The following is a 23,161-nucleotide window of genomic DNA, read 5'->3' on the forward strand; positions in this document are numbered from 1 at the left end:
TGCTCATCTGAAATGTCTGGATTTAATGTTCCTAATTATGTCAGGTGAAGAATACAATGCATGCAGTTCAGCATTGTGTAACTTTCTTCATTCTTTTGTAACTTCATCCCTTTTAGTCCCAAATATTTTCCTAAGAACCTTATTCTCAAACACCCTTAATCTCTGTTCCTCTCTCAAAGTGAGAGTCCAAGTTTCACAACCATACAGAACAATCGGTAATATAACTGTTTTATAAATTCTTTCAGGTTTTTTGAGAGCAGACTAGATGACAAAAGCTTCTCAACCGAATAATAACACACATTTCCCACATTTATTCTGCATTTAAGTTCCTTCCAGGTGTCATTTATATTTGTTACTGTTGCTCCAAGATATTTGAATTTTTCCACTTCTTCGAAAGGTAAATCTCCAATTTTTATACTGATTGAATGACGAATACTTCGAAATATCTGTAATCAGTTACAAAGATCGTCGAAAGCAAGAATAATTCTATCAAGTAATTCTTCTATGTCGATGAGTGTTTCATAAACAATTGAAATAATATGACCCCAAACAAAAAAATCAAATGAAGTCATATCTGGGGAACGTGCCAGCCAAGTAAGTGGACCTCCTCTATCCAATGATTCGGAAAATGTACATTTAAATAATTTCGACAATTTAAGCCGAAATGTGTGGTGCATTGTTGTGTTAAAAGATCATGTTTGTCCGAATATTAATCGAGACATCTTTAAGTAGCTCTGGAATATGGTGCTGACAGTGTTGCTCCTCATAGATTCTCTTTGACACATTAACATTGCCTGAACTGCTCCAAATGCCTTATGCATGTCTGCAAGTTTAATATTTGTATAGCGATGCATTTTAATACCATGAAATTAAATAAACAGATCTCACAGACGATATTTTGTGACATACAACAACAAACTAACTTCAATTATTATTTCATTAGTAACAAAAACAGCTGAAACATAAATGCAGCCATGATGTGAGTGATGAGCTCTGTCTTTTATATGAAGCATTTCCGGATACTACTTTAATAAGAAAAATGTTTATTTTCATTTCCTCTATCACATCAGAAAATTAGGAATAATTACTCTGTTACACCCTGTATACATATACACAGCATGTCGAGAGAATGGCAACAGAAAGATGGCCAAAGGCAGTGCTCATTACAGCCCTCCTGGACAACGGTCTGTTGGAAGACCATTAAAAAGATGGCATGAGACCATTGGGATTGCAACAGACCACTAGGTCTAGTGCTTTAATTGGATGATATGTACAGGGTGGAAGTGAAATAGCCTTGCATATTTTCAGAGCGAATAGCTCATGTTGTATGTAACAAAAAACTATAATACCATAATGGTGGAAAGTTCATAGTTTTTTTCAGAAAAAAATGTTCCCCCCCCCCCCCCAAATGTCTAACAATCGCTTATTCGGTAACTATTTCGAGAAGGATCGTCATTGCTGTCCATAACGATAGGAAATCTAATAAAGAATAATTTATCCCTCTGGTGTATTTCAATAGTGTGCACGGTTTTCGTGTAAATTTAATTTTAAAAACCCCTAAATTCAAGTCATTGTACGAAGTGAGCGAGTAGCAATGTCTTGGCAGATAGCAGCTTACGTACAGAGACTCACCAAGTTCATTGACCTCTTACATCTCTATCTAGAGTACATTAGTAACGATGTTGTTGGACTGCTGAAACTTCAAACTTAATTTTCTAATTAACCATGCATTTAATCACAAAACGTAATATAGGTTTTCTATTCATTTACGTGTATCCTATCATCCCTTTCAATCTGCAAGGTTATTTCACTTCCACCCTGTATATTATATTCAACTTTTGCTTCTTTCGTCGTCGTCTTCCTAACAAGTATTAGGCCAAGTGGCCTGTTACGGTCTCAAGCTAGAATTTTCAGTCCATCTCTTCTTTGGACAACCTAGAGATCTTTTGCCATATGGATGGTAATGAAACAGTGCTTTTGGAATTCTGCAACGATTCATCCATTCGAGATGACCCTTCCACTGAAGCTGATATTTGCTGATGAGCTGCATAATGGGTTCTAATTGAAGTTCTTGCATTATGTCCTCATTTTTTTATGATCCCAGCGAGTATATCCAGCTGTTGCTCTCATAAACCTCATCTCACTTGCTGTTATTCTACTGACATCTTTATTCTTCACAGTCCATGCTTCACTACCATAGCTTAATACTGGCTGTGCTAAGGTTTTATACAAGCCTATTCTTGTGTGTCTTTGTACTAGTGAAGGTTTCATGATTTTATTAATGATCCCCATTGTTTTATTATATTTACAATTTTTTCAGCAATATCTACTTCATCATAAGGTGATAGTGTATAGCCAAGGTAAGTGAAGGTATTTACTCTTTCTATTATTTTATTATTCAAACAGATTTTACTTGGTACAGGGAATTTCCCACAAAATGACATGATTTGCGTTTTTTCAATATTAATTTCCATGTTATATTTTTCACTGATCATATTTAACTTGTGTACTGAATATTGTAAATCATTTTCAGTTGATGCCATGAGAACTATATCATCAGCAAAAAGTAAAGCATCAAGCTGCAAATTTCGATTAATTGGAATAAATCCATGGCGTGTCTGTCGCCAATCTTGAATGATTCTATTTATATATATAATAAACAGAAGTGAAAGGCCACAGCCTTGTCGTACTCCACTATAAATGGGTCGCCATTGTGAAAGTTTATTGTTGCTTCGAATTGCTATGATGGTTGTTTTATATATGTTGTAAATATTTTGTATAATCTGTTGAGGCACTTGATCATCTGCCAAAATCTGAAGTAATTTATTCCGATTAACTTTATCAAAAGCCTTTTTAAAGTCAATGAATGCCATATGCGTTTCTAGATTAAATTCTCTATGTTTCTCAGCCAGTAATTTCAATGCAAAATATCCATCACAACAGGATCTTCCTCGACGAAAACCATTTTGTTCCTCACTGATAATATTGTTGTAATGCTTATTGAGTTTGTTTTTCAAAATATTTGCATAAATTTGATATCCTACATTCAATAAACTTAGTCCTCTATAATTATCCGTAATTTTCAAATCTCCTCTCATATGTATAGGGATTACAATAGATTTAGTCCAACTTTCTGGAAATCCTTGACCCTCCCATATCAAATTTAAAAATCTCTAAAATCTTTGTAGAAATTTATGGCTAGCAAATTTAAATAATTCACTATTTATTAAATCTTCTCCTGGAGATTTATTGTTTTTCAATTTAGCCAAGACTCTTTGTAGTCCATTCATAGAAATTAACTCCATTAAAGGATTAGTTGAAAATGGAAGCGTGAGAGCTTGTGTTGATGTAGACCATAGTTGTTGAAAATACTGTAACCAATTGTCCTGAGAAATAACATTTATTCTTAGATTATCTTTTACTTCACAATTTAATTTCTTAAGAATTTTGTAAGTCTGTGGTTGAGGCCGAGTAATATCATTTTCTAAGTATGCCACAAAGTTTATCCAGTTCTGTCTATGTTTTTTTGCTTCTTTAATTCTATCTAATCTTGGAACCTGCGGTGTGAGGAAGTGGGGTGTAAGCGAGAAATCAAAAACAACAGATAATGTACTGAGGCTTGTCTCTCATCATTGCACGTGTTCAATATTACAAGATGTTCTGAAAATAATTTCACCCTCAGTACTATGTTCGTTCTTCCAGTGTGTACAAGTGCAGTGTGGTAGTGTTTTCTATACGTTGTAGCAACAAGTAATAGTTGTGTGTTTTTTTCATTTTTAATTTCATCTAGTACACAAATCTTAGGGTAAAGAGATGTGTGCTGGTACATTGGGAGAATGGATAAAACTTAATTTTTTTTCATTATAACTTACTTTTCAAAATAGAGTATAAATAATAATATTTTCTGATATACGTTTCACTGAGATTTCACTGTATCATTTTTTATTTTATTCAAGTTTCTTCCATATTGATTTTATTTGGTGCATCTGAAAACTCTCAAGTGACATGAGGTCTTCTTACCTTGAGCAGAGTGTTAATTTCACGTAATGAAGTAATAGGAAAGCCTTCTTTTTCCTTTTCCATTTTTAACCTCTTGAGAGCAACAACTTCTTCTGTACGTTTGTCCCTAGCTCGATATACCACACCGTATGTTCCTTCTTCAATTCTGTAAAGAAATAAAGAGCAGCCTTCTTTGTAATTTAATCTGTGTCTGTGTGTATGTGTGTGTGTGTGTGTGTGTGTGTGTGTGTGTGTGTGTGTGTGTGTGTGTGTGTGTGTGTGTGTGTGTGTGTGCGCACGCACTGCATATACATACATGTTATACAGAAATTACAAACAATGAGTAATTCTGAATATTTGTTACAAATTAAAGTAGAATAGTAAGAAATTGAAACAAAATGGCACAAAAATGAGCCAAACCCAGACAAAGGTTTTTTGCAAAGTCATAAATGAAACAGTCACAGTATAATGTTCAATCATCTCAGGTCCTACCATTGTTGTCTAAGGCATACAGTGAAATAAATCTTACACACAATTGATTGATTGCAAGGGAATTTCAAATTTATGTCACATTTTCAGGAACATGTACAACATTAGTTTATATTGTTAGACTTCACAGAAAGGATACCAAGTTCATATTAGCATTGAATGTTGAAAAGAAAAATACCCCAATGTATTTTAGATAACCAAAAAAGAATATTTAATTATCACCTTTCAAGAACACAAAATAATGTACAGTATTTTTTTTTAACCAATGCCACCAGGTTGTCTTTTTGACATTTCTAGTCTTCGCTCCTGGCATTGGCATATTGTAACCCACTTCTGAGGTCGGGGTGCCTGGAAGGCGGAGTTACATTACCCAGATGATATGATAGGATGATTATGATTATGTGGTGCCAGGAGAGGTCTTAAATCTAAACTTAACCTAAATTCCAGACAATGGACGAACACAGGAATAACCTCTTTAAGGAAAAATTCCTGTGCTCTAACTGGGGATCGAACCTGGGACTCATGAACTATAGCCAGAAGTTCTGACCACTAGATCATAAGGCTGGTCATAGTGTACATATTGTCTTTGAGATAATGCATTCAAAATTTAGAATTATTCATAAACCAATTGCTTGTAGCATGGGCAAAAACTGACAAATTGTCACAAAATGCCTATGCATTGTACAATTTTGTGAGAAAACAAGATGGGATGTTTTCATCTTCTGATATCGTCTTTCAATTATTGGCTATATTGTTAATTGCTACACTGGGTCACAAGCTGAAGCTGTTCAATTAAAGGAGAAATTATATCAGTGCTGTTTTAAATCTGAAATAGCTTTTCTGTGGTAAAATAAAAAGTGTGTGTTTAAGTCAGAAACAGTACTGTTCAATATTCAAACCTAGACACATGCACTTGTGCTACTGGTTCTATGTGCACTATAATTCTTGAGTAATAAATTAACACAATAATTAGTAAAGCACTGTCAAAGTTCGGCATTTTTGTTTGAACAAACTGTAGTCCTCGTTAATCTGAAATTGAATAAACCGAACACTCGGTTAAATCAAACAAACTGTTCAGTTCCAGCTGAATTAATAGAGAAAAACCCACCATTTAAACTGAATTTTGGATAAACCGTACTAGAAACTGAAATTTTGTCCTCTCACTCAGTGCATATTCCATAAGTTTAGTTATTCCTTGGTTAAACCTAACATACTGTATAGTGTATAGTTCATTTTATTTTATGGAGTGCAGTTTCATAGAAAAATGTTGGTGACAGACCTTCTACTGCCCCCTACTAATTGGTTGTCATAAGTAAATATCTTTCTTACCGTGACAAATATCTTGTCTTTGCCTGTTAGTAACCAATCACAACCCTCATTCAGAAAAATTGACAGGCTTCCATCAAATCCACGTGGAGGCAGAGTTGCCACATCTTTTCCGAATTCCAAGAACCCTGTTAGTTAGCACGAAAGTATCATTGAGAGTGTATTCTGTAGTATTCACTGAGTGGTCAGCTTGTGATATTACATTCTTTTCTTCAAAACACGTGGCGTCCAGATGAGGATGATGGCCATGAATCCTCTCATTTCGAGTGTCACCAGGATTGTGGCAACTGTTCAATGTTGGGACAAGGGGACAGGATGGACTAGTCAGCGGTGTTTCTGTAGGAAGTCATAAATTTGTAAGTGGGTGTTCAAAGGAGCCACCGAACTGCATTCCATGATATAAAATGGACTATACAGGAGCGTTTCGTCTTTTGAAACTTCAGGGCGTAGCTTTATTGATATTCATTTAATGTATGTAATATATATTTCAATTATTATAATTCTAATGCACTAATACAGTACCGTATAAATAAAGTTTTGTTCACTTATACTTTGATTGGTGATGCGAGATCCTCCTACAGTCTACACAGCAGCTCTGGACGTGGTCTCTTCAGAGAGTATCTTCAAGTTGAGGGCAGTAGTAGTCAAACAGCAATTACTGACTTTTTAATGATAAGAAAATAATGTTCCCATTAGCTTTCTGCTGTATATAGTCATTATTCTTTATTTTAAATTCCATAGTTTGAAATACCTTAATTCTAACTGAAACTTCAGGCTGCTGCAGTGCCTTTAAAATGTACTGTAGCACTGTATTGCGCTTATTCAGCAAGTACGCCTACTGTTACTGAATTGTATCGTTGAAATGATGATCAGAAAGATATTTACTGTAGGTAGTATGATTTCTAGAAAAGTTTTTAATCATTAAAAAAAAGACAAATAAATATTGTGTACGTATTCATTTGTTGTTAGCAGAAGAGAAAACGATACTAAGGGATATGCTACTGGAGCTAAATGACAGTTGTGAGCAGTATGGGACGAAGATAAATGCAAACAAGACAAAGACCATGGTTGTCAGAAGAAAAATAAAGAATGTAAACTTGCAAATACTAAATGAGGCAATAGAGCAAGTGAACAGCTTCAAATACTTGGGGTGTACTATAAGCAGTAACATGAGCTGAAGCCAGGAAGTCAAAAGGAGGATAGCAATGGCAAAGGACACTTTTAGTAGAAAAAGGAGCATCTTCTGCAGACACCTGGAAAAAGAACTAAGGAAAGGATTAGTGAAGTGCTTTGTGTGGAGTGTCATTGTATGGGGTAGAAACATGGACATTATGACGAAGTGAAGAGAAGTAACTAGAAGCATTTGAAATGTTATGGAGAAGAATGGAGTGTGTGAAATGGACAGACAGAATAAGAAATGAAGCAGTGTTGGAAAGAGTGGGTGAAAAAAGAATGACGCTGAAACTTATCAGAAAGAAAAAAAGGAATTGGATGGATCACTGGCTGAGAAGAAACTGCCTACTTAAGGATGCACTGGAAGGAATGGTGAACGGGAGAAGAGTTCGGGGGCAGAAGATATCAAATACAGTATATGGATCATATGCAGAGACTAAGAGGAAGGCAAAAAATAGGACAGATTGGAGAATGTTGGGTTTGCAGTGAAAGACTTTCCCTTGGGCAGAACATGTATGTATGTGTATATGTGTGTGTGTATTCATTTACTGATATGGTACGCTGTACTGTGTTTATGAAACAACCCTGGAGTGCTGACTACCCACAGTGACAGAAAACAACTGAATCGACTTATTTTGCCATTTTAGATGATAGGGACCTATTTTTACCAAAACTTCATTAGGTCGAACTTTGTTAAACCCAACTGACTCTTTTCCAGTCCACTGTACAATAATTTCATACTTCTTCACTACTATGACAAAAGACCTTTAAATACAGAATCATTCTGCATTGTGCCCTGTTTAATGCTTAATGTCATTTTTAATAAACATGTAATTTTATAGTCTGCCTATTAAACAAATTATAGGAAATATATACCTGTTGAGACACTGAAACTCTTCTACACTTCTACATCCTTGAATAGCAGGAAGGTATGGTGGAAGTTCCTCTTTCATGACAACATCGGACTTTGGAGAGTCATCTCGAAGGAAAGGAACTCCATTCTCTTCCTCCTCATCATCAGAACGTTTGTCTACTGGTTTGGCAGCAGAGGCTGGCTTTTCACTTTCTTCGTTACTCCCATCTGATCCTTCCCGTCCTTTCACTGATGTAGGTGAATGATTACGGCTATTATAACCAGTTTCTTCATCAGTGTGATGTCCACCTGAATCGGTGTCAGCTGTAACATATAACATATATTTCCACGAAATTGAAAATGAGAATTCATATCTGTATAAAAATATCAAGAACAACACATGTTCAAGTCAAAATGTATACCGAGAGATATGTTCTGCACCTTCGCAATAGATAATGTTCACAGTGAATCTATATCCTGGTTGTTTTGGAAGTTGTGGCAATGAATAAAAAAAACCCTCACTTCCACCAAGGCTCGAGGCAGGACCCTTCTAATTTGTGACTAGCTGTTCTACTGTGTGCCCGTTTTATTTTATATTGCTAAGCACCACTTACACTATTTGAAGCTGTGTTACTGGCTTGTAATGCAGTCCACAGAGGCACAAAACAACACCTTGAATAGTCACATAATTATCAATCAATGTTAGTACATTAAAATAGAAATAAAATACATAGCTTTATTTAATAACATTTTACACAAGATGTTACATCGTTTAGGTTTTTCCTGAATCAAAACATATGTTTTTTCTTTTTTACACTTCAGTCTCTCTCAATTTTCTAAAATAGTTATGCAATGTACAATGAAAGAAATCTGATTGGTGGAAAATTTTTGACAACTTGTTTTGCATTAGTCGGGCAGAGTTTGAGAGTACATGAGAAGCATGAACACTCGATTTATAGTAAACTGAGAAACATCATTTCAATCACCTTATTAATCACAAATAATTCTCACTTGTACTGACTGTCAGACCCAGTATTTTAACTCTCTTCAGTACAACTGTGTAAGTTCGACTTTTTTACTTGGTTATTTAACGAAGCTGTATGAACTACGAGATTATTTAGCATTGCGATTGGTGATAGCGAGATAATATATTTGGCGAGATAAGGCCAAGGATTCGCCATAGATTTCCTGACATTTGCTTTACAGTTGGGGAAAACCTCAGAAAAAAACCCAATTAGGTATTCAGCACAAGCAGGAATCGAACCTGCACCCGACAGCAACTTCGGATCAGCAGGCAAGTGCCTTAACTGAGCTACACAGGTGGCAAAGTTTGATCTTAGCCAACATACACAGTGTGAGGCATATACCGAAAAGTCATAACTCAGCTGGAAGAGTAAGTGTTGCTTAGCAAGAGGAAATAAAATTTGTACAGAAGAGTTCATTAGTATTCTCAGTCAAGTAGATATCAACTTGAATTATTATTGCCTTACGAGGACTTCGGATGGGAAACAAAAGATATACTGATTAATTATGCAGAAGGCATTGTAAACTGTTGTTGTGTGTTTATTATAGCATTCACTTTATTTGTATAGGCTTTGAATAAAGAAGTAGATATCAACTTGAATTATTATTGTCTTATGAGGACTTCGGTTGGGAAACAAAAGACATACTGATTAATTATGCAGAAGGCATTGTAAGCTCTACTATTGTTGTGTGTTTGTAATAGCATTCACTTTATTTGTCTAGGCTTTGAATAAACTATCTATTCAGAAATAATTTTAGAAAATATGTCTTATACATCAACGAAGTATATGATTATGTCTTGTAACCAGAATATTGTACGAAATGGAAATATAAAAATTTGAGACTTATCCTTTGAAGAGGTGGAAAAATTCAAATATCTTGGAGCAACAGTAAGAAATATAAATGACACTTGGGAGGAAATTAAACGAAGAATAAATATAGCAAATGCTTGTTATTATTTGGTTGAGAAGCTTTTGTCACCTAGTCTCCTGTCAAAAAATCTGAAAGTTAGAATTTATAAAACAGTTATATTACCAGTTATTCTGTATGGTTGTGAAACCTGAACTCTCACTTTGAGAGAGGAACAGAGATTAAGGTTGTTTGAGAATAAGGTTCTTAGGAAAATATTTGGGGCTAAAAGGGATGAAGTTACAGGAGAATGGAGAAAGTTACACAATGCAGAATTGCACACATTGTTTTCTTCACCTGACATAATCAGGAACATTAAATCCAGGCGTTTGAGATGGGCAGGGCATATAGGATGTATGGGCGAATGCAGAAATGCATATAGAGTGTTAGTTGGGAGGCCGAGGGAAAAAGGGGGAGGCCGAAACATAGTTGGGAGGATAATATTAAAATGGATTTGAGGGAGGTGGGATATGATGATAGAGACTGGATTAATCTTGCACAGGATAGGAATCGATGGTGGGCTTATGTGAGGATGGCAATGAACCTGTGGGTTCCTTAAAAGCCATTTGTAAGTAAGTCTTATACATCTGTGATGATGAATGGACGCAGTGTAGCAATGTGGGAAGTAGGTCATCCTGTAAGTCAGATAGTAAATGCCATCCAGCGAGATGTAAGTATGAAAACATCCATGGATAATAAGTGTATTATTCTTCTTAATGTTATGAAATAAAAGTGTATCAATAATTTGAAATCAATTAAAATGTAATGATGGAGTGAAAATGGCATACCAACTATATTTAGATTTTTTAAAGAATTTTATTAATCCAGGAGACCTTTGTATCCTACCACACGTTTCCTCAGTCCTCAGAAAACAATATATATTTCTCTCGGGAATACTAACGAACGTTTCTATACATTGTACCAAAGACAATTCACTTCTGAATTGAAGAGGTGGATTCCAAAGTGTTCTAAGCCCTTTTTTTTTAAGATTCTAACTTGCTTCATTCACGTTTCAATTTATCCTATTCAAGCCTATATATAACTATGTAAGTTTACTGAACAGACTCTCCTAAGTCTTGAGTTAGGTCCGTTTGAAAAGAATATAAGCAGACACTAAGAGCGTCAAATCTATTTTAACAGTTTTTGCCATTTTTCTCATAACTTGTAATTTGGATTTTGACCAGTTTGGAATCCAATTCTTAAACTAGAGGTAAAATAATCAAAATCAGAATATACTGTAATATGAAAATTACTTACCCATGGTTTCCTCAATTAAATTTAAAATTTAGAGACGTATATTAAAGTTTATTCAGTTTTAAACACGTAAACTGTCGCAGTTTGCTCAAAGTAGTATTTTGTGAAACAATTTATACTGTACCTCCTTAGATCAGTAACCTCTTAGAAATATAATATAAATTACAGTGCATTTAGTTACTCATCATTATGTCGTACCAATTTTTGTGTTCAAAATGTGTCCTCGAAAATGCGACTAAGATCTGTGTAATATTGTAAAATGACAATTGTAGACACATTTAACAAGTTTTCAACGAAGTGTAATAATTTATAGAAAATGTTTAACAAGAGATGCAAGACTTATACAATGGTTCTTCACAGCAATGTATTACACACATATTTTAGTATACCATACAATCAAAGCAAGTTTACCATATGTAAATCCACAAAAACAAGTGTAAAAACACAAAAAGTGCACACACAAACCAGGTTAAATCTTAACGCTAGTATCATACAGCAATAAATAACAATTACAAAACTTTGAACAGAAATATGACAATTCACACTAGCTGAAATTACTTCTAGCAAGTGCCCTTCATATTAAAATTTCATTACTCTCAATTATCAATAAGATTAACAACTAATTCTGAATTTCCTACATTTGATAACATGACATGCTTGACTGATGTTACAGAGGAATGATGTCATAGTAAATAACAGAAGTAAAGCAAAAATAATAAGAAATTAAAACTTAGCTTGAAAACATAAAAAGAGCGGGCAAGACGACAAAGAACAAGGTAGAGTTAAATTTGAAAACTAATGACAAAGTCATACATAGATAACATTTTCGAATCAGTCCAACCCAATCCACATTATTATAACTAAGGAAAAGTGGAAGTAAAAGAGAAATAAGAATTATATCTGCATCATCTCCGATAAGTATTCGATAGCATTATGGTATGTTTTCTATGTTTTGTGATAAGCGGTATATACCCTGCACTAATACCTGGATTATCCATCACTAACATGAACCAATTAATGTGCATGATTCATTTCAATAGCATTTTCTGAAAAATTAAAAAAAATATGAATATAGGTAGCCGAACAATTAATTTTAGAACGAAATAATAACACAATCACTGAAAGTATGTAAGCAAAAGCATACTCTATAATATTATACTAATTTAACCTCTTTAAGAAAAACACTAACTTCTAAATCTAAAAATGTCTTAATTATATCCCAAAAAAAAAAGCTGAATATATAAATCAAGTATTACATCACGAAATATCTATTTCCCTTCTAAAATAAATTTTCTATTGCATTAATATTAGCAAATAAATATGTTGTTGTTTTCTATTGCCAGGCGCTTGACAATAAAGTCATTTGACCTCTTGCACTCCAATATTTTTCAAAGATATTATCATGACCAGCCACTGAAGCACAGATTTTGAGGTGTTCCGAATCCATTTCTTGGTTTGAGTTGCACAATGGGCAGTTAGGGGACTGATATATTCCAATTCTATGCAGGTGTTTGGCCAAACAATCATGGCCTGTTGCCAATCTAAATGCAGCTACAGACGATTTTCATGGTAAATCGGGAATTAACTGTGGATTTTGATGCAGAGAGTTCCATTTTTTCCCTTGGGATTGAGTTATCAAATTTTGTTTGTTGAAGTCTAAGTATGTAGATTTAATAAATCTCTTCACAGAATAATACGTAGATTTAGTAACAGGTCTGTAAGTAGCAGTGCTGCCCTTCTTTGCCAAAGCATCCGCATTCTCGTTTCCTAGGATTCCACAATGGGATGGTATCCATTGGAATACAATTCTTTTACTGAGTGATATTAATTGAGAGAGCATTTTAGTTATTTCTGCTGTTTGAGATGAAGGTTTGTGTTTAGAGACGATTGATAGAATAGCTGCTTTGGTGTCTGACAATATAACTGCATTCCTAAATTTATTGATGTGGCATAGAAGATTCCTGAGACATTCACTTATTGCAATGATTTCACCATCAAAACTTGTTGTTCCATATCCAAGAGATCTATAAAGTGAGAAGAGACAGCACGTAACACCTGCACCGGCACCTTGTTCTCTGGAGATCAAGGATCTGTCGGTGTATAAATGAAGCCAGTTTTGTGGAGGGTACCTAATATTAATTGTCTCTAAAGACAATTGTTTCAGTATTTCAGTGTTTCTTCTGTTAAATTTAGATTATATTCTATATTTAATAGAGTTAAAGGGTTTGGTTTAATTTGTAAGTTTTCTTTTAAATTCGGGATATTAGCAAATAAATATAAAATTTAGCCTTAACATAAGCACAGCATTTTGCTAAATAAAATAAAAACAAATAACTCTCTACTGCTACAAACATGACAATCCCCAATAATTTACAATATATCTCTAAGTGGTTGAGAACTAACAAGCAGGTTTGTCTGCACCTGTCTTAAAAAATTATATGTCTTCTGTTTTTGTGGAACCCATCTAGTAGTAAAATTTCAGATACCAATACATTGTTCAGAGGGTGTCAAAAACTGTTTCACAGTAGTGAGTAATATACAACTTGAACAAGATATTTCTCTCCAAATGTCATCATCTTTCCATCCATCTTGATACTACAGACGAGGCCCTGATAAATGAGTCACATTGGTATAACTGTTCCACATTACAAGTACAGAGAACATGCTGTACAAGTTAATCTATCCAGAGAATAAGGCAGAACATCACCAGTGGACTTACCTCCCTTTTGGCTAGCAACTTTCAGGGTTATACAAATGCAGAATCTGTTCGATCAATTGGATAATGACCTAACAATGAGAGAGGAAAGAAATGAAAAAAAGAAAACATACTTAATTCTTCTACATGGAATTTTCGTGGAATATATGCGAAATATAATATGTAAAATTTTTGGAATTTCCTCATATTTCTCTGTTTTCTAGACACAAAGTTATTTCCCCCCACCCCCCCGACATTACAATTTATACAATAAAGCTGAAAATACAGTAGCTATGCATTAAATAGTTTAAAAAATTTATTTCATTTCTTTCAATTTAGTATTAAAAATATCCTGGTAGATGTGAAATGAACTAAATAAAATTATTATACAACCAAGTTCATACAGAAGAAAGTCAAACTATGAAACAAGAATACAGCAATAAGACAGACAAAACGGTTAAAACCAAAGTTGCTGAATGCTTGTTCCGCCATATTTATTAGTCATCGTCATCGTCGTCATCATCATCATCATCATCATCATCACCATCATCATCATCATCCACTTTGCAGTTTAAGCCTCATGGCCTATTCTGGCTTTGGAGAGATCTTCCCATTTTCTTGGACGTCCAATTTTCCTTGTCTCTATTGGGATATAATACAATAACTTGTATCTCTAAAATCAATGTTCTCATTAGTCAAAGCCATCTAATACAACGCAACAGTCCATTCACATTGGATGATAGCCAGCTTTAACTCACTGTATTGCCTGATAAGCCTATATGTATGGCCATGTCAATCATATTCAGTACTCTGAGTTGAAAGGCAGCAAAAATTACGTCGATTACTTAAAGTTACAGTATTCAAGAATATAATGTATTGTTATCAACCAAATTAAGTGGTTCAAATATATTTCTCCTCCTCCTCCTCCTTCTTCTTCTTCTTCTTCCTCTTCCTCCTCTTCTTCTTCCTCTTCTTCCTCTTCCTCCTCTTCTTCTTCTTCTTCTTCTTCTTCTTCTTCTTCTTCTTCTTCTTCTAGAATTGAGCCTATTGACTTGTTCCAGCTCTTTATAGAAACTGCCATCATCATTTTATGGGAGAATGAACAAAGTTCAAGATTTTTCTTGAATTCCCTGACATTTTCTGATTTCTCCATAATTTATCAAATTTCCTGATATTTCCCGGTATTCCCAGTTTCCCCTATGGATGAACACTCTGAGACAGCTGGACCAAGTTAAGAAGGACGTTTGAAGAAGAGAAGAAGAATGGTATGAAGTAGATGGAACTCAACTGTGGGAGGATAGTGGAAAATGGAGATTCTTATAAAAAACTTGACCCTTGAAAGGGAACACGAGTTAGAAGGAGAAGGGGAAGAAGATGAAGATGACGATCATGATTTCAAAGACGAAAAAAAAGTGATAATACAGGGAGATTTAAATCTAGGATCTCATGCATATTAATTGGTCTATAAGGTTTGCCACTTGGCTAGACCTATTGGCAGAATATAAGTTGCTAATGAATTAATAATGCAGTGTCAAGAAATCTACAAGTCTACGAGTAGCATGGGCTTAAAAAGTTATCCTTTGGAAAAATAGCTGACAGTCTAAGTACATAACCTGATGTGTTAGAATCTACTCTTCTAATTAAAATGTCATGTTTCCAGGTCACAAGCTGTAATATTTAGTTCCTTATGAAGTAATGAGAGTGAATTATGCTGTCAAGTGTTGAGATTTAATTTCTCTAAGAATTCAAATCTAGTTACAAGTTCCTTTCTCAGATACATAACATTATTTGAGACAAGAAAAGCTGATCTATTCTGTTAGATCTATTATATCTGGCTAATCTAAACCCAACAGGCAACCCTTCTGGATCTCAGGCGACAACTACTCTGAGATTGAAACCTGTAAGCACTTTCTGAATATTGGAGAAATTAAATTTTATCACATGGTTGCAAAAATACAAATTCTTCATTACGTAACTAATATATTAATAATTATTTCTGTTTATCCAAAAAAAAAAGATGTTTACAATTTATTTTGAGAGGAGTTACAAAAATTTACTTCTATTACCAGTATGCTACCAACTGACAGATCGAAATAATTTGATTACAAATATTGGAAAAAAAAAAGAGTTTAGTACTACATTATACTGTAATGAAATGATATCCCTATTGACTTTCATAAAGATTGTTCCAAGGGTTTAAACTTTGTAACACAATCATTTATAAGTGCATAGTGCATTATCACTTATCAAACACATACATACATATAAGAAATAACATTGTTTAAGTTATTTCATGAAACCCAGGCTTAGTGATCATCTTCAGTTTTCAAGCATGAACATAAGACAATTAATTCAGGTACACAAAAAACACAAAATAAAAACGAAATACAACTACTTATACTGAAAGCAAATATGGAGTGAAAAATATCTTGTGTTCATTAGTTCATGCTGAATGTTTAATGATTTTGACTGTTGTAGCATGACTTCGTTTCTTGTAGAATGTGGATAGTTATAAAGCTAGTACAGTACTCGAATAATCTCCACATATTTTTTTGCAAAAATTGGCAGCTGAAAATTCAGTTGCAGGATTATTTGCGGCAAGGTTGGTACCCTGACTTTCAAGCAATAACTTATGTAGCTTTAAGAAGTGTGGAATTACCAATTCATTGAATGGAACAGAAGATGACATGCTGTGGTAAGAAGGCGACAATGATGATTTCGACTTCAACAGCTCTTTTGCCAGTGATGATGAAAGTAATGATGAATGAGGTAAGTTAAGAGAATGTAAAAAAAAAAATAATAATAATAATAATAATAATCTGCATTTTGATAGCGTGAATTTCCGTCAAATCTATAAATCTATTTTCCCAACAATATAAAATGCCCTATATTTTGTACAATGAAAAAGTAAAAAGCATAATTTATAGTCTGCTGAATCTTCAAAGAGTGAAACTTATTCTTCAGTAAATTAAAAGAAGTTAAGTAACCCAAGGAACACAATTGATAATAATACACAACACAACATAACCAAACAAAACACGAAATCAAAACATGCCATTTTTAATTTTAAGATAAACTCCATAGGAAATGAATGAAATTAAAAATATTTCTCTTCTAACAACATCTTAGTGCACACAAGCAAAGAACACCAAAGAATGCAAGAGCAACGAAACTTCTTAAAATTACTGATCTGTTCACTTTTAAAATTAAACTTAAAATATGAAAGCTGGTGTAAGTAATCTATAACAACTAACACTGTAAGAAGTATTGTATATAATAAGGCAATAGTAATAATAAGGCCAAGGCTAACCAGGTGACTATTGATCTCACGTTCACATGCCTCAGCAAAGGTGAACAACAATTTAACCAGTACAGAGGTAACATAAAATCAACACGATGATCCCCACCAAGCCATTATAGCTGGCGTACAAAACTGGATTATGCTATTGAATGTAGCTCTCCAAATTCCTCGTGATGCTGGGTGGGAACTGGTTCCATACATTGTCAGGAATTTGAGAAAATTTCTTCCACTACAGAGACTCAAAGCAGTGCTCATTCCATACTGTTAGTCCTAGGCAGAATGTCTCAGATAATGTAGCCATGCCACAGGACAAAATAAAGTAACAGTACATATATTAATCTTTGAAGATTATCAACTTATCACTTGATGTAATGGATTTTTGCCTTATAAGAATCCCCCACATAAGATATCAAATCATCTGAATAGGAGAGACTAGGAACAGTTTAGAGCAGCATGTCTGCTGCCATAAGAAATCAAATATTTTATTATGCACAAACTTTTTTCATCGAATATTTAATATGCACTTATTTTGTAGTTATGAATATAGCAAAATTACTACTCCTTATTCATGCATTGTTTTGTTTCATGTGTAATTTATTTTCATTTTTTGCTCGATGAAATATAGATTTTTCAGAATTACTGTTGTTTTGAAAATATCAAACACAACAGACATTTTTTAGATCAACAGTGACTATTTCCAACATAAAATGAAGAAAGCCATACACTGTTTTTGGAAAACGGTTATCAAATTTAATGTTTTGTTGGTTGATTTTTTAAAGAGCTGTTTGTGACAATGAAGTGGTTAGCAGTCTAGCTTTCCAGTATTTGGAAGGATATCACCACAGTCTAGTACATACAGTCACGAAGCTCAATACGTAGGGAATATGCCTCGATAGATAGTCGCTAACCACTAGGATCACTACTATCACCTCATTACATACAATGTGAATCAGTACCAGCACAGTCTATTGTTCCTAGTACCCTCATCAACTCAAGCTTCATGACTGTATATACTATGCACTGCATCACAGCTCAGTAGATGTTATTAGCCCATGAGGACTTTGTTGCTACAAAGAATGCAATATTTTTTTCGATAATTTTTTCAGATATAATATTCTTAAAATTATATTACTGAAGCTTCAGTGTTTTTGCTAACTTTGGTGTTCATATATAACAAAAAGAAAAGGTCACTTTGCATGCAAACTGCTTATAATTATTATGTAAGGATTTTAATAAAATTGTGTAATTATTAGAGGGATGAGTGCTACTTGAATTATATACTGCTTACTGTTTACTGGAGAAGCTACTTCACCACAGGAAAAGTACCTCTTTTGTATTTTTCCTTTAAATTAAAGAGCAAAACTATGTGAGCAAATGGAAGTGAATAACTGTGATATATTCTGCACGATGTCAATAGTGATGTGCCAAATTAGTATTTTTCCATTAAAAAGTGACATACCCAACAACTCACTCATACGCACCTTTGTTTTCAATGGTAAAGGAAAACGCCATTGTCCGATCGTGTGGATTGGTTTGTACTGCCAACATGACCAAGAGAAATAGGTTATGTTGCTAGGAAATAATTGTGGTATATCATTTACTGAGAAGCACAGAAGTAACGAAATCACACAAAATATGCTAATGAAAGTAATGACAAGAAATTAACACTACGTAAAAACAAAATGACAGGCAAGATGTGATTTTTGGAAAAATAGGTATCACTAGATATTTATTTTTCAAACGACCATTGTAAACCACTGAAAATGTAAGAATCAGTGCAATGATATGACAATAAAGATGTAACACTGCATAATCAAAATCGCAAGGGAAACTTAGTTACTCAGGGGGGAAAAAAAACAAGACCTACAAATGTCCTGTTCACACTTAGTCAACTTGCAGAGCTTAGTTTCTTTTGCAGGGATGCGGGGAGAGAATCTGAGATGAAGGCTAAATGTAATTACAAGGAATATGATTTGTGATAATAGGACAAGTGTCACTTTTTATACGAGTTTCATAAGTCAATATTGAAATCATCAGTATATCCACAGTAAGTTAGTTGTATACTAAAATTTTGAGTATTATTAATATACTCTTATTTCAATGAAAGAACGAGAGTACCAATGAATGATCACCCCTCCAATCCCCCACGAAGTGATCCATTGTGCTTTATGATATGTTGTTGTTTTCTAATGCCAGGCATTTTACAACAAAGTCATTTGACCTCTTGCACTCCAATATTTTTCAAAGATATTGACATGGTCAGCCACTGAAGCACAGATTTTGAGAAACACAGAAAACAAATCTCAACTAGGAAACTTGTCCCAACCAATACTTTAACCTGGGCCTGCTAACATAATAAAACGTGCTATCATCCATTCAACTCAAGAATGAATCCTAATGTCAATATATGCACCTCTCAGCAAAAAACAATATAGTCTAATATCATATAACACATCTATAAAGTAACACAGCCCACCCACAGTTGTGACATTATGACAGTGTTGTAGTCAAACATGAAAGTGTAAAGAGTAAAAAGAAAAATTTTGTTTTGAAAGTTTCAATACTTTTCTTAAACACTACCCTTGCTCCATGTTTAACATTTTTAAGTTTTGAGTGACTTTCTTTGTGAATATTTGATGTATTTATTTCCACTTTTTGTTTTCTATTTGATAAGTAAGATCCTATTCAACACCTTCAAACTTAACTATTTGGCACTAATGAATATAGCTTCTACAGAATGCAATAAAGAAAAATATCATATCTTTTTAACATGCTTAAAATGTTTCAAGAAAAGACCTGATAAGATCTGCACAATTCTACAAGTTTTTAGAGAAATGCTGCCAACATGCATCTAACATGTAAACTACCACTTAAAGAATAATAGCACATACATATGAGCCGTTCAGATCATAAGTGGTGTAAGTCAAAATTGGTTAATGAGGTTTAAAGTAAAAATTCTGTAAAATGCAGCGCAAAGTAGCAATATGTCCCTCATGCTAGCCACTGACTACTAAAAGTTTAAATAAATCGAATATTAATTGCTACTTTGCGCTGTATTTCACAGAATGTTTACTTTAACCTTCATTACCCATTTTTGACTTACACCACTTCTGCTCTGAATGGCTCATATGAAGAAGATACAAGTAATATAACTAAATAGACAAATACTTGAAAAAAATGATCAGTTTCATACAAGCATTCATATATTTCCGTTGTAAAAAAACTGTCATTAAGTGCCACATACTTCCTCTCTATATAGTGGCATTAGAGAAGATGAATAATAAATTGAGTGATGAATTGCTGGGTAACTTTCGGTGCTGGACCCCGGACACTCATTTCACCGGCATTATCACCTTCATTCATTCAGACGCTAAATAACCTAGATGTTGATAAAATAACCCAAAAAAAAAAAAAAATTGAGTGATGAATGTCAGTCATGTCCTATGAAGTTAGTAACACTATCTCAAGATCGCTTGGACAGCCTTCAACAAAGAAGAGGTTACAAATTACTTATGGTAAGTGTGAAAGAAAAATGGCAAGCAGATGTAGTAATGTACCCTCACACTCATTAGTTTACTGGAGTTTGCTTTTTGAGATGGTGGTAACTATTCACAAACAGTGAAACAAAAATTTTGTGCGAGCTTTCTAATTAAATTCTCCCACATTGTCGGTGATTTAATAAATATATTTTATGAAATGGGTTCTGTGCACCTTGCAGCAAGATGTGGGAGCCTCACTCTCTTAAGATAAAATGACCAGTTTCATTTTAAATAAGACACTCTGGAGCTCTTCTGATCAGTAAGCATACTGGTGCAGCAGACTTGCAGAGAGATAGGAGGATGGAAAGACAGACAAGACAGCATGTAAAGAACACTTTTTTTAGTATCCCAGTTGCTATAAACGTAAATTTTTGTAAGAACTTCTAAATCGATGATTTGCAGTATTAAAATACTTTCTACATAATTTGCATAAAACAAGTACAAGGGCATAATAAAAACATCACTCCCTGGTTACACTGCTGGGCTTTGCGGAGGTGTCAGCTGTGACCCTTGTTATAAGAAAACTGCTCTTTAATCGAAGCATACAAATTTTCTCCAATTCACTGCTTCTCACTCCAGATATGTATGCGAGTGAAATACTGCACTATCATATCTGCAATATTTACAGTACTATTCTAGCGATATATTTTCCATTATAAAATTGAAGAATGTGATCCCTGAACTTATTTAGTCCATTTGGCCATTTTTAATGATTTACACACATACAGGGTGGAAGTGAAATAACGTTGCAGATTGAAAGAGAGAATAGGATACTCTGAAATGAATAAAAAAAACCTATATTACATTTTATGATTAAATGCACGGGTAATTAGAAAATTAAATTTCAGGTTTCAGAAGTCCGGCAACATTGCAGCTAATACACTCTTCTCGTGATACAGATGTAAGAGGTCAACGAACTCGGTGTGTCTCGCTAAATGAGCTGTTCTCTGGCACTGTGTTGCAAGCAACTTGCACCATGTGGTGGCTTGAATTTAGAGGTTTTTAAAATTAAATTTACACGACAACTGTCCACATTATTGAAATACACCAGAGGGATAAATTATTCTTTATTAGTTTTCCTATCAATATGGGCAAAAATCACGAACCTATATTCGCAATAGTTATCGAACAAGAGATTATTAAACATTTGAGAGAAAACATTTTTTTCTGAAAAACTTTAACTTTCCATTAATATGGTATTACAGTTTTTTGTTACATACAACATAAGCTATTCGCTCTGGAAATCTGCAAGGCTAATTCACTTCCACTCTGTATATGATTGTTTTAAGACTTTTATAATTATATGTTTTAAGCATGTTTTCTTCCAAAACGATGCCAATCCTTGTCTAAAAGTTTATGTTATTGTGCACGTCACTTGAAAACTCACTCAGTCCGTGGACTGGTGGATAAAAAAACTAGCCCAGTCCTTTAATAAAAATGAACTGAATGCGTTTTGGGATCACACTCTTCAATTGAAGGGATCAGGGAAAAAAGGAGCTAACCCCACATTTATGAAAACTGAGAAAATGTATCACATTCCGTATTAGTAGTTTTACGTCTTCCATCAGATAGTATTTATAGCAGCAAAAATAACTTCACAATATCCAAAGCTTTTTATTCCAACACATTCTGGTGTTATATTTCCGAGCAAAAATGGAGTTAACCCACATTAAAATGGTGGATGGTAAAGACGAAATGTAGTGTTCTAGTGATACAGGAAAAGATTTTGTCACTGATGATAGTGTTAATGATCGAGATTACACTGCAGATTCTTCTGATACTGGAGAAGATTCACCACAGGTACGTTTAATACCATATTTTAGTAAAATATGTTGTTGTTGTTTTCTAATGCCAGGCGTTTGACAATAAAGTCATTTGACCTCTTGCACTCCAATATTTTTTAAAGATATTATCATGACCAGCCACTGAAGCACAGATTTTGAGGTGTTCCGAATCCATTTCTTGGTTTGAGTTGCACAATGGGCAGTTAGGGGACTGATATATTCCAATTCTATGCAGGTGTTTGGCCAAACAATCATGGCCTATTGCCAATCTAAATGCAGCTACAGACGATTTTCGTGGTAAATCGGGAATTAACTGTGGATTTGAGTAAAATATGTTTTGTGGTTTAACACCTTCTTCCTTCAGAGATGATGTACCAGCGTATGTTTACATTTTTAGATAATGAACTATAGCCATCTTGAATAATTATTATTATTTTGTGCACGAGTGCCATTAATTTTTAATTAAAGAGTCATATATGTTGTTTGATTAATCATTTAAGGCCTATAGATTTCCTCAGAATTCTATGTTAATTATTTAGGTAGTAAATCCATCCTGACATTTGTTGTCGAGATATTAATTTTATTTTCTTTCTTGTAGCCAGAAATGGATATTTCACGAAGCATAGAGCAAAACCATGTGAAATGTTCAGTAAGTACAAAGAGGAAGCATAATATTGAAAACTGGCAGTCAATTAGGAATCTGATTTGATTTAGTTGACCTGGTGTTGCATCAGTTTTGGCACCAAGACTTGGGATTGTTCATAAGTGCAACATCAGATGCCGTTACAATGACGTGAACAAAAATATTTATATGTA

The 23,161-nt window shown here is 34.0% G+C and overlaps 1 protein-coding gene across 4 annotated transcripts in view; it reads right to left on the bottom strand.

Annotated features, from left to right (window-relative positions):
• The window catches only part of LOC138697183 (cyclin-dependent kinase 11B-like), a 110,832-nt gene that overhangs the window by 20,828 nt on the left and 66,843 nt on the right, over positions 1-23,161 (bottom strand). For 2 of the 4 annotated variants that reach the window (XM_069822753.1, XM_069822763.1), the window contains 4 exons: positions 18,504-18,560; positions 18,311-18,364; positions 7,864-8,164; positions 4,021-4,165 (listed from right to left, as the gene is read on the bottom strand). In XM_069822753.1, the coding sequence (XP_069678854.1) occupies positions 4,021-4,165; positions 7,864-8,164; positions 18,311-18,364; positions 18,504-18,560 (557 nt within the window). The remainder of the gene's footprint in view (positions 1-4,020; positions 4,166-7,863; positions 8,165-18,310; positions 18,365-18,503; positions 18,561-23,161) is intronic. The other 2 variants (XM_069822761.1, XM_069822764.1) reach the window with 2 other exon arrangements.

This window comes from Periplaneta americana, chromosome 1 (genome assembly GCF_040183065.1).
Source record: "Periplaneta americana isolate PAMFEO1 chromosome 1, P.americana_PAMFEO1_priV1, whole genome shotgun sequence".
In the NCBI taxonomy this organism is placed as follows: Eukaryota; Metazoa; Arthropoda; class Insecta; order Blattodea; family Blattidae; genus Periplaneta; species Periplaneta americana.